At 38.0% G+C, this 13,096-nt stretch overlaps 1 protein-coding gene across 1 annotated transcript in view; it reads right to left on the bottom strand.

The window, feature by feature from the left end:
• Positions 1-13,096, bottom strand: part of LOC126285431 (cubilin-like) — a 1,398,426-nt gene that overhangs the window by 1,100,812 nt on the left and 284,518 nt on the right. Inside the window, exons 13-15 of the mRNA XM_049984811.1 lie at positions 12,596-12,739; positions 4,628-4,818; positions 4-175 (exon numbers count right to left, since the gene is read on the bottom strand). Coding sequence (XP_049840768.1) covers positions 4-175; positions 4,628-4,818; positions 12,596-12,739 — 507 coding nt within the window. The remainder of the gene's footprint in view (positions 1-3; positions 176-4,627; positions 4,819-12,595; positions 12,740-13,096) is intronic.

The raw sequence follows: 13,096 nt of genomic DNA, 5'->3' as shown, positions 1-13,096 counted from the left end.
TACCAGGTTGCACTGAATTCCACGTTAATGAGAATCCTTCCCTATTCACGCTGCCATCAGAGCGAAACCACAAATACAGAGCATTATGAGTGGAAATGAGGTGTCCACCTCCAGGAGGAGTGTCACCACAGAAACGACCAATGAGCTGATCTCCTGGAGACCTCCCATCATGCACCTACCAAAATAAAGATCTCTTTAAGGTATAGTAGCCCTTGACCCTTTTAAAATATCAATTTAAACAAATTTTTGGATGCTTTAATCACTGTCATTTTTAACAGCACATTCCAAAAATAAATAATATGCACTTAGTGGGATTACAATGTATTTAAGAAACAACATTTTTAAAAACAACTATAGCATATGTGTAAATTATTTATGAGTATTATTCAACTGTTGCATGGGACTAGCTGATGGATTAAGAGTCTTACACTGGAATGAGTGATTAGTGATTAGTTATTATTGCCAATGTAAGATTCATGATGATGGTAGAGTACTGGCCAAACATAAATAATTTGTACACAGTGTAGAGGTGCCAGGAATACAGGGTTTCTAGATATGAACATACCAGCTAAAAAGGTAAGGATCACACAAATAAGGAAAAGTTTTATTTTTGCAAATAATGTAAATGTTAACAACACATAATATACCTATTTCGTGTTTTACGTCTCCCTACAGCTACAATAAATAGTTTCCCATACTGAATTTGAGAAACATATTTTTGTTCTTCCAAACATTATATAGGATTAAAAATAAATGATAACAAATATACTGTGCACACTGTCTTCCACAATAAGAAAAAGCTGCTTTCTCCATCTTTAAACACTGAACTTGAGCTCTGTAAATCTAATAGAAGTAGAAAAGTTGTTTTGTCCCTTTGTTTTGAAAATGAGATGGAAGACTTCATTAGAAGTAGAATGAACTAGTACGACTGATATGAAAAGGATAGTTGTTACTCACCATATAATAAAGATGCTAAGTTACATTCTATCATGGATTTTCCATAATTGAATTTTGCCTAATACAACTGGTGTTCTATGAAGTCATCATATTTTGCTAGATAGATATTTAGGACCTTATAACATTATATTGTTACATAATAATTTTTCATTACAGATGTTTTCTAACAATACTGGCGATCGATGTCTAATGCATCTCCAACTGTGCAACACATCTAATACTTGAAATGCTTTAATACCTCACAACAAACTTTTAACTTTTTCAGTTGTTGGGCTGGTTGACATTACATTTTTGTTCATCCTCACACCATTCTTAGCTTCAGTAACATATCTCTTGTAACACACCACATGGAACAATTTAATAACAGAACTTATTCCATGCAACTACCTCATATTTCGTTTCTATGAGGGTCATTAGCTATCTAATCTGAAGTAGATAACCCTAGGGGAACAGTCCAGTCACCTCCAAATATTAATGCAGTCATTCTACAATATTTTATATGGATGTTGTCCCAGATATTTGACCACCTCATTGAATAGTTACTAGTAGACACTTACCAATGGTAAATCAGAAGACCTGACATCAGAGTTCACCAATACAAAACTTCCGATTTCAACATTTACTTCATAGCTTACTCTCCACATACTAACACAGCCACGTTCTGCATCAGCTGTTACGTTCTTCACTTCATGTTTCATTCCTTTTGATACCTTTGATCTTCACTGATTCTCACTATTATTACTTTCTTATTCATTTTCTTATTTCTGATAATTACTGTATTCAATCCAAATCTCTTTACCATTTTCTTAGACCTTCAACATTCCTAAACATTTTTTTAATTTTTTTAGTTTGTTTCCTCTTAATGAATCTCTCCTTTCCTTTATGGAGAACTGTCACCATATTCACTTGCCTCTGGAAACTAAATTCTATTCATATTCTGATAATGCTGCCTATGCAACTTGCAACCACATCCCATCCCAAAGAATGTGTTAAAGGAAAAACCTGGATGGAATAAAAACACCGATTTAGAGGAAAGATCACCAGTAACCTTCAAACACAGGGCAGAGTGTCAGGAAGGCACATACATAATAATGGAAAGAGAGAGGGAGGGGGGGGGGGGGGGATGGCAACATCCTGATTTGCCACTCCCATGTGTAAGGTGACTTCAGTAGTGTAATAGCAAAACCACTTGTGTTTCAGTTAAATTTGGTTTAGTAAATTTGGTTTAAATTTCTGGGTTCTAACATTTTATATTCAGCATAATGTGCTCTCATGCTGTACCCCCATCACCTTCCTGTCAAGCATTTTTGGATGTGTTATTAGTTGCTGTATTCACCCAAGTATAAGATAACCCTGATGACCCCTTCCCCACCTTTTTTAAGAGGCTACTTGAGTAAATTTTATTTTTAATGCATTTTGATTAATCAAAAATATAAACTATTATATTGATATAAATTGTCTGTCTAAAAAGTTAAGATTACTGTATACCTATTCTAAACAAACTCATTTTATTGTCTACATTTTGATAATACTAGGAGAAATAAAATAAACAGAAATGAATGGTTTATATTAATTATTATCTTCATTTCTTTTTTGCTTACTACTTAAGCTAGTAGTCTGTGGTATCACTATTTATAAAGGTCTATCTAACCAAAGTGAGTTGAGAAAAGATGTAATGTATTTCTCCATATGAACACCAAAGAAATTTATAATCTTGGCTGTCACAAATATTTAGCTGTTTCTTCCCAATATGTAGTGATTTCTGATATAGCTACAGTGGGACCTGAGAACAGAGCTGTTTTTTTCTGAATACTTAGGAGATTTTGCATCAATACTGACGTGAGAATGTGACAATATTCCTTTGCCTCTTGCTTGCAGACATGTCATATGTATGCAGCTCTCTCAATGGCTGCAGCTGACAGACCTACTTTCATTCCCACCACATTTCACAGTGAGCATTGGGAACCTTGATATACAAGCCATGTAAATATGTCACTGGCCCCTAACTAGACCTTTACCATCTCTTGCAGAAATGTACACTACCTTTGAGCAATTTTAAAGTAAATTAAATTCCAACTACAAAAAGATTCAGGCAGACAGTAGTTTAAATGAGGTAGATATTCATAAAATGTGAAGTCACAGAGTACACATTCCCACTGCTGGTGCACAATGCAACTTGCTGCCCGTTCACCATATCCTCTCCCCACATTCGTCCTTGTTCTCAGCCAAGTTGATGTCATTGTTCCCCCTCCAACCCTTCCATATTCTTAAAAATAAATCTGTATGTGATCTCATTTGAGCAAGCTTTATCTGTAAATGTAGGAACATCCCTACAGTAATCTACTACACAACATAAAAATGATGACTTCAGCAGCAATAGTTTAATCTGCAAATGTAAGACAATCTTGTATTTTTTAAATGTTGAATTTGGGAACAAGACTCCTATAATAATTGCATAAAAATGGTACTTCATATTTTCAAACACTAACCTATGCTAAGAAAGATGTTGGTTATGCTGTTTCATCAGCTATAGACCACATCTGTGGTTTCTATAAGTTTTGATGCTAGTATCCTCATTCCAACAATCATCCCCTCTAATTTCAGTCCATATCTATGTGATTAACATCACATTTTTGACAATTTCTGGAAGTTTATGAGTGTTGTCCATAATACATTTTATAGTACATTGTTGAGCATAGATGTGCAACCTACACATTTCACCAGCAGCATCTGATTCAGGACTTTGTGCCCACTAAACTACACAAATAAAAATGTGTTCAACAAACTTGTGTCATGCTCATGACTATTAACTGCAGAAAACTTGTTTAGATATGTCTCCATATTAAGTAGAAAAATCTAGACATGAATATTCCGCAAACCAACACAGTGTAGTAAACAAGCCCTAATATAAGGCAACTTTTGCCACAGATATGGAAATGACATGTCAGTATACTATATCAACTATAATCCTCCTCCAAATTTGGCAAGTCTGAAACTATGTGGTATACAGTGGATGCAAGGCTGCACTGGAAAATAATGGTCCTGTATTAACATTCTGCTGCTGCTTGCCCATCTCATCAAAAAGTCACAGCTAACTCCAGCAGAGAAACTGATAATACTAGTTACACGTGACAACATTAGCTGTGCTCACCATAAGGAAAGAACTGTTAGGTGTGGTGGTGAGTGAGCCACTGTACTCAGCCAAATGTGCTCCATGTGATTGTCCATGCCAAGCACACAGTTTTGGGATTAGATGATATAATATATGTCATTTAAGGTAATTGTGGTAAGCTGTACAAAGTTCATCTGGCCCTCCCTCTCTCTCCCCCACCACAGCCACAAGAAGACCATGTAATTTGGCTACATATGTGCAGTCTCCTGGTCAGTACTCAATCTTTTTATTTTCTTCTTATTTTACTATTTGTATTTTAAACTTTGTAGTTTCACCTTTTTTCTTTTAATTTCTGTTTACATTTTATACATATTCCTACTAAAACAAAGTTTAATATCACATACACAATAAAGTCTTTAACATGAAAATGGCATTATTGTAACAAAATATATTAAATGTGTAGCAAAGTTAAAAATAAATGCAATGCTCAATACATGAAATAAACATATTAGAACCTGTTTACAAATAACCTGATATTTAATGAAAGTAGTGTTATACCTGCAGCCAGTCATAGGTGCACCCAACTGAACCCTCCAAGTGAAAACTGGTAAAGGTTACATTAAGTACTTTTGTACTGTTTGTTATAATGACCCAAGCACAGCTCATACTATGTGGATAGCTCGTTGATCTTGAACTAGAATCAGGAAAAGTGAGGGTGCCTGCTTCATTGGGCAGAAAGCCACCACATCCTATTGAGAATAGAATTACAAGAATTAAAACAGTTGACATAACATTTTCTCCAAGCAACAAAGTGGTGCACAAATACACATTAATTTAGTTTTTTATAATGTTGTTTTTTCCATCCATTCATGCTCTATTCAAAGGCTTTCAAAACAAACAATAGTATCATTATTCTTGAAGCCTTCCCAGAAAATACATTGTCTAAACAGCTTTCATGAGAACACCAACTTATCTTTATTTCATCTTCTGATATTTCAACTACAAACAGTATAGCCAACTTCAAGGACATCCATTCTTCTCCTATATCACAGTTAATACAATATTTTCACTAATGAAGCTGAAATAATCCAAAAGTCTATAAATTTATCTTCTTTGTGAAACTTAGCAATCAGTGTCTGTCATTTTCAGAAGTACTTATTTGACACAAGAATGATGGTTCTTTAGAGCATTCTGTATGTCATAAGTCAACCCACACTAATTAATAAATTAAGGTACACACCTGGTGCCAACCCTAAAAAACAATGGATTTCCTAAACCCTTAATTAGGCACATTGTATATATCCATTGTGGCCTGCTTGTTGACAGAGACTATGATGGATGTATTTATCTGCACAATTCTGTTGTTTGTAGTGGATGGGAAATGTATGCTGATTTACATCTACATCTACATCTACATCTACATACATACTCTGCAATCCACTATACAGTGTGTGGCAGAGGGTACCTCGTACCACAACTAGCATCTTCTCTCCCTGTTCACTCCCAAACAGAACGAGGGAAAAATGACTGTCCATATGCCTCTGTTCGAGCCCTAACTTCTCTTATCTTATCTTTGTGGTTTTTCCACGAAATGTAAGTTGGCGGTAGTAAAATTGTACTGCAGTCAGCCTCAAATGGTGGTTCTCTAAATTTTCTCAGTAGCGATTCACGAAAAGAACGCCTTCTTTCCTGTAGAGACTCCTACCCGAGTTCCTGAAGCATTTCCGTAACTCTCATGTGATGATCAACCCTACCAGTAACAAATCTAGCAGCCTGCCTCTGAATTGCTTCTATGTCCTCCCTCAATCCAACCTGATAGGGATCCCCAATGGTTGAGCAGCACTCAAGAATAGGTCTTATTAGTGTTTTATAAGAGGTCTCCTTTACAGATGAACCACATCTACCCAGAATTCTACCAATGAACCGCTGCAAAATACTAACGCGAATTCTTTACAAACTAATGGAAAAACTAGTAGAAGCCGACCTCGGGGAAGATCAGATTGGATTCTGTAGAAATGTTGGAACACGTGAGGCAATACTGACCCTACGACTTATCTTGGAAGCTAGATTAAGGAAGGGCAAACTTACATTTCTAGCATTTGTAGACTTAGAGAAAGCTTTTGACAATGTTGACTGTAATACTCTCTTTCAAATTCTGAAGGTGGCAGGGGTAAAATACAGGGAGCGAAAGGCTCTTTACAATTTGTACAGAAACCAGATGACAGTTATAAGAGTCGAGGGACATGAAAGGGAAGCAGTGGTTGGGAAGGGAGTGAGACAGGGTTGTAATCTCTCCACGATGTTATTCAATCTGTATATTGAGCAAGCAGTAAAGTAAACAAAAGAAAAATTTGGAGTAGGTATTAAAATCCATGGACAAGAAATAAAAACTTTGAGGTTCGCCGATGACATTGTAATTCTGTCAGAGACAGCAAAGGACTTGGAAGAGCAGTTGAACGGAATGGATAGTGTCTTGAAAGGAGGATTTAAGCTGAACATCAACAAAAGCAAAATGAGGATAATGGAATGTAGTCCAATTAAGTCGGTGATGCTGAGGGAATTAGATTAGGAAATGAGACACTTAAAGTAGTAAAGGAGTTTTGCTATTTGGGGAGCAAAATAACTGATGATGGTCGAAGTAGAGAGGATATAAAATGTAGACTGGCAATGGCAAGGAAATCGTTTCTGAAGAAGAGAAATTTGTTAACATCGAGTATAGATTTAAGTGTCAGGAAGTCATTTCTGAAAGTATTTGTATGAATTGTAGCCATGTATGGAAGTGAAACATGGATGATAAATAGTTTGGACAAGAAGAGAATAGAAGCTTTTGAAATGTGGTGCTACAGAAGAATGCTGAAGATTAGATGGGTAGATCACATAACTAATGAGGAAGTTTGTGGCACAACTTGACCAGAAGAGGGGAGCGGTTGGCAGGACATGTTCTGAGGCATCAAGGGATCATCAATTTAGTATTGGAGGGCAGTGTGGAGGGTAAAAATCGTATAGGGAGACCAAGAGATGACTACACCAAGCAGTTTCAGAAGGATGTGGGTGGCAGTGGGTACTGGGAGATGAAGAAGCTTGCACAGGATAGAGTAGCATGGAGAGCTGCACCAAACCAGTCTCAGGACTGAAGACCACAACAACAACAACAACCGAAGACGACTATCCACCTTCCCCACAACTGCCTTTACATGCTTGTCCCACTTCATATCACTCTGCAATGTAACCCCCAAATATTTAATAGACGTGACTGTGTCAAGCGCTACACTACTAATGGAGTATTCAAACATTATGGGATTCTTTTTCCTATTCATCTGCATTAATTTACATTTATCTATATTTAGAGTTAGCTGTCATTCTTTACAACAATCACAAATCCTGTCCAAGTCATCTTGTATCCTCCTACAGTCACTCAATGATGACATCTTCCCGTACACCACAGCATCATCAGCAAACAGCTGCACATTGCTATCCACCCTATCCAAAAGATCATTTATGTAGATAGAAACCAACAGTGGACCCACTACACTTCCCTGGGGCACTCCAGATGATACTCTCACCTCCAATGACACTCACCATCGAGGACAATGCACTGGGTTCTATTACTTAAGAAGTCTTCGAGCCACTCACATATTTGGGAACCAATCCCATATGCTTGTACCTTAGTTAGGAGTCTGCAGTGGGGCACCGAGTCAAACGCTTTCCAGAAGTCAAGGAATATGGCATCCGTCTGATACCCTTCATCCATGGTTCGCAAGATATCATGTGAAAAAAAAGGCAAGTTGTATTTCGCAGGAGCAATGCTTTCTAAAGCCGTGCTGATACATGGACAGCAACTTCTCTGTCTCAAGGAAATTCATTCTATTCGAACTGAGAATATGTTCAAGAATCCTGCAACAAACTAATGTTATGGATATTGGTCTGTAATTTTGAGGATCCGTCCTTCTACCCTTCTTATATACAGGCGTCACCTGTGCTTTTCTCCAGTAGCTGAGAGAGCAAACTTGTATGTGAATCAGTATATAGCTTCCCATTCTAATTCAGCCACACTAAAATGACATTTTTCAAGTAGAGAACAACTCAATATAACACTCTCTTGGAAACTTTTAATTATAGGTGGTTTCATCTTTTCGTTGAAATTTATCTACTTTGAAGAAAATACAGCATTTGACATTGGGACAACAACAACAACAGCTCTTTGTTCCTGGAGTTCTTTCAGCTGTTCACACTTGTTGTTCTGATCTTCAGTCCTGAGACTGGTTTGATGCAGCTCTCCATGCTACTCTATCCTGTGCAAGCTTCTTCATCTCCCAGTACCTACTGCAATCTACATCCTTCTGTATCTGCTTAGTGTATTCATCTCTTGGTCTCCCTCTACGATTTTTCCCTCCATGCTGCCCTCCAATACGAAATTGGTGATCCCTTGATGCCTCAGAACATGTCCTACCAACCGATCTCTTCTTCTAGTCAAGTTGTGTCACTAACATCTCTTCTCCCCAATCCTGTTCAATACCTCCTAATTACTTATGTGATCTACCCATCTAATCTTCAGCATACTTCTGTATCACCACATTTTGAAAGCCTCTATCCTCTTCTTGTCTAAACTATTTATCGTTCAAGTTTCACTTCCATACATGTTTACACTCCATACAAATACTTTCAGATATGATTTCCTGACACTTAAATCTATACTCGATGTTAACAAATTTCTCTTCTTCAGAAACGCTTTCCTTGCCATTGCCAGTCTACATTTTATATCCTCTCTACTTCAACCATCATCAGTTATTTTGCTCCCCAAATAGCAAAACTCCTTTACTACTTTAAGTGTCTCATTTCCTAATCTCATTCCCTCAGCATCACCCGACTTAATTCGACTACATTCCATTATCCTCATTTTGCTTTTGTTGATGTTCATCTTATATCCTCCTTCCAAGGCACTGTCCATTCCATTCAGCTGCTCCTCCAAGTCCTTTGCTGTCTCTGACAGAATTACAATGTCATCGGCAAATCTTAAAGTTTTTATTTCTTCTCCATGGATTTTAATACGTGCTCCAAATTTTTCTTTTGTTTCCTTCACTGCTTGCTCAATATACAGATTGAATAACATCGGGGAAAGGCTACAACCCTGTCTCAATCCCTTCCCAACCACTGCTTCCCTTTCATGTCCCTCGACTTTTATAACTGCCATCTGGTTTCTGTACAAATTGTAAAAAGCCTTTCGCTCCCTGTATTTTACCCCTGCCACCTTCAGAATTTGAAAGAGAGTATTCCAGTCAACATTGTCAAAAGCTTTTTCTAACTCTACAAATACTAGAAATGTAGGTTTGCCTTTCCTTAATCTAGCTTCTGGGATAAGTCGTAGGGTCACTATTGCCTCACGTGTTCCAACATTTCTACGGAATCCAAACTGATCTTCCCCGAGGTCAGCTTCTACTAGTTTTTCCATTCATCTGTAAAGAATTCATGTTAGTATTTTGCAGCTGTGGCTTATTAAACTGATTGTTTGGTAATTTTCACATCTGTCAACACCTGCTTTCTTTGGGATTGGAATTATTATATTCTTCTTGAAGTCTGAGGGTATTTCGCCTGTCTCATACATCTTGCTCACCTGATGGTAGAGTCTTGGCATGACTGGCTCTCCCAAGGCTGTCAGTAGTTCTAATGGAATGTTGTCTACTTCCGGGGCCTTGTTTCAACTCAGGTCTTTCAGTACTCTGTCAAACTCTTCACGCAGTATCATATCTCCCCATTTCATGTTCATCTACGTCCTATTCCATTTGCAGAATATTGTCCTCAAGTACATCACCCTTGTATAGACCCTCTATATACTCCTTCCACCTTTCTGCTTTCCCTTCTTTGCTTAGAACTGGGTTTTCATCTGAGCTCTTGATATTCATGCAAGTGGTTCTCTTTTCTCCAAAAGTCTCTTTAATTTTCCTGTAGGTAGTATCTATCTTACCCCTAGTGAGATAAGCCCCTACATCCTTACATTTGTCCTCTAGCCATCCCTGCTTAGCCATTTTGCATTTCCTGTCGATCTCATTTTTGAAATGTTTGTATTCCTTTTTGCCTTCTTCATTTACTGCATTTTTATATTTTCTCCTTTCATCAATTAAATTCAATATTTCTTCTGTTACCCAAGGATTTCTACTAGCCCTCGTCTTTTTACCTACTTGATCCTCTGCTGCCTTCACCACTTCATCCCTCAAAGCTACCCATTCTTCTTCTACTGTATTTCTTTCCCCCATTCCTGTCAATTGTTCCCTTATGCTCTCCCTGAAACTCTGTACAACCTCTGGTTCAGTCAGTTTATCCAGGTCCCCTCTCCTCAAATTCCCATGTTTTTGCAGTTTCTTTAGTTTTAATCTACAGTTCATAACCAATAGATTGTGGTCAGAGTCCACATCTGCCCCTGGAAATGTCTTACAATTTAAAACCTGGTTCCTAAATCTCTGTCTTACCATTATATAATCTATCTGAAACCTGTCAGTATCTCCAGGCTTTTTCCATTTATACAGCCTTCTTTTATTATTCTTGAACCAAGTGTTAGCTAGTTGGCATATAAACTTGTACTACTGTAGTAGGTGTGCACTTCGTGTCTAACTTGGCCACAATAATGCATTCACAGATAGAGGAAAATAAAAATATCATGGTAGTTGTACAGAACAGATGCACTGATTTGGTCACAGTATTTTCCAACATAATGGCACACATTTTGTAATAAACCTGACTGTTAATTGGTGAGTGTTCATAAATATTAATACATTTAAATAGTTTTAATTTCTTTATATTAATCCTGCTCTATTAAGCAATGTTTCAAACTTGATATTAGGGGTTATAGCAACAAATAGCCTTTGGGATATTACAATGTGTATTCTGTACGAAAAATAGATAATCTTTCAAGACACAGTAATGGTGCAAGTCTGTCTGTGTGTGTGTGTGTGTGTGTGTGCGTATTTGTTCTAATTAGCTCTGATGCTAATCTGTAAGCTTAGCAGTTCATTCTTATAGTCCATCATACACTACCACCTGGAGAAAGTGAACACCAAGACCAAGAAATGTGGTCACCAATTAGAGACATTACACTACACAAATGATTAGATTTACAGACCAGTAGATACACTGTGACAGTGAAAATTTGGTATGTTGTAGCACCATGACATGCTGCAATCAGATCCACTAGATGTCATGGCATGGAATCAAGAATGTGTGAATATGCTGCTGGGGACCACTCTTGTCACCTGGTTTGTAGGCATGCCTACAACACATCAATTGCGGTGGCAGAAGGACCTGAACAAATGAGTTTCTGACCAATCATATGCCAGACATGTTCAATGGGTGACATGTCACGCAAACAGGCAGGGCAGGGAAGCAGTGGCACCTGTCATTCTCTGAAGAAGGCTTGCTACCACATGAAGCTGGGCATTATCCTGCTGAAATATGGCACATGGAATGGCCAGTGGGAGGGGCATTGCCTTGGACTCTAAAACCTCCCTGATGTAACAGTGCCTATTCAGACTACTATCAAGATGAGGCCATGGTGCCCCCAACCAACACAGCTGCGTGTTTGTTCCCTGTGCTGCTAAACAATACAGTCTGACTGATTGTGTTCACCATGGCAGCAGTGAATGTATATGCATCACTGTAGGACAAGTTGAAGTGGGACCCATCCAAAAACACTGCATTTTGTTACTAAGCATGCCAGGGTTGGCGTTCATGTGCCCACAGCAGTCTGCAGCATTGTTGGATTCTGGTCAATGGAAGCCAATGCAATGGCATACATCCCACAAGTCCATTCCACAGATGACAATGTCGCACCATCAACACAGACATGTTCACACCCATTGCAGTGCTCCAACATTGCGCAAACACTGTGGACGAAGCTTTCCTATCTGTTATGTCCAAGCGAACAAGATGACAGTCAGCACTGTTGTTACTTTGTGTTGCCAAGTACTCTGTTGGTGCCAAGTATGGCCCTCTTTTCTCCACTGGTTCCACATACACCTCACTGATGGAGCAGCAGGCCCTGCACAAGCAGCAGTGTCACAGAATGACAGATCCGTCTTCCAGAGACCAAGCATTCTGTCCTGGTCGAATGCACTCACATCCCAGTATTTCACCATGTGATGTCAGCGACGTACAGTGGCACTTGGTTAGATGTTTCCACTTTATATGGTGGCTCTGCAGTGATTTGAGCATTGTGTACCTTTACTCCTTCCATTATTTATATTCAACCAAGGACTTTCAATTACCATTCTGTGATGATTTTCTTTCAGCAGTGACTTACTTGGGCATTAACTGTTTTTGCAACAACATGGTAACATTATTTACATTGTAGACAGATCTGCGTATCCCTTGAAGGGAGCAACCAAATACCTTCAAGTTCAGTTTTACTGTAAAGAGTTTTCTACAAATCAACATCTATTTCATGAATGTCCAAGCCACAACACTGTTAATAATTCATTTTACATTATAATGAGTAAACTCCTTGAGGTGTACAGTTTTCAGAAAAACATAACTTACGTTGTTGTCTCTCCTGGCAGCGAGCCCCAGTAAAGCTACTTGGACACATACATGTGAACTCTGTAAGACCCTGCCGCATACAAGTACCACCATTTTGACATGGATCAGGGTTGCATATGTCAATTGTCTTTGTACACCTAACACCTTTGAAAAGAAAAAGAGATGGATGAATAATGACAAATACACATACCAATGATTTATTCACCTCTGAGTATATTAACTTGCAATCAACATACTCTAAGTTAGATAGTATATCAAAATAATAATATGTCAAAAAGAATCATCCAATTTGGCACATCTATATTTCTGAAACTAATAAAAATATACATGAATTTTGTTTTCTGATGAGCAGGAAACTCAAAAAGATTTTTTTCATAGCATTTCATAGGTGTTCAATATGGCCCCCTTTAGATGTGCAGCATATGTCAATGCGGTATTCAAGTTGTTCCCACACTGCAGTGAGCATGTCTTGAATTACAGCTTCCACAGCTGCTGTCATGT

This window comes from Schistocerca gregaria, chromosome 8, assembly GCF_023897955.1.
Source record: "Schistocerca gregaria isolate iqSchGreg1 chromosome 8, iqSchGreg1.2, whole genome shotgun sequence".
NCBI lineage: Eukaryota > Metazoa > Arthropoda > Insecta > Orthoptera > Acrididae > Schistocerca > Schistocerca gregaria.
This window is presented reverse-complemented; position numbering and strand designations above follow the sequence as displayed.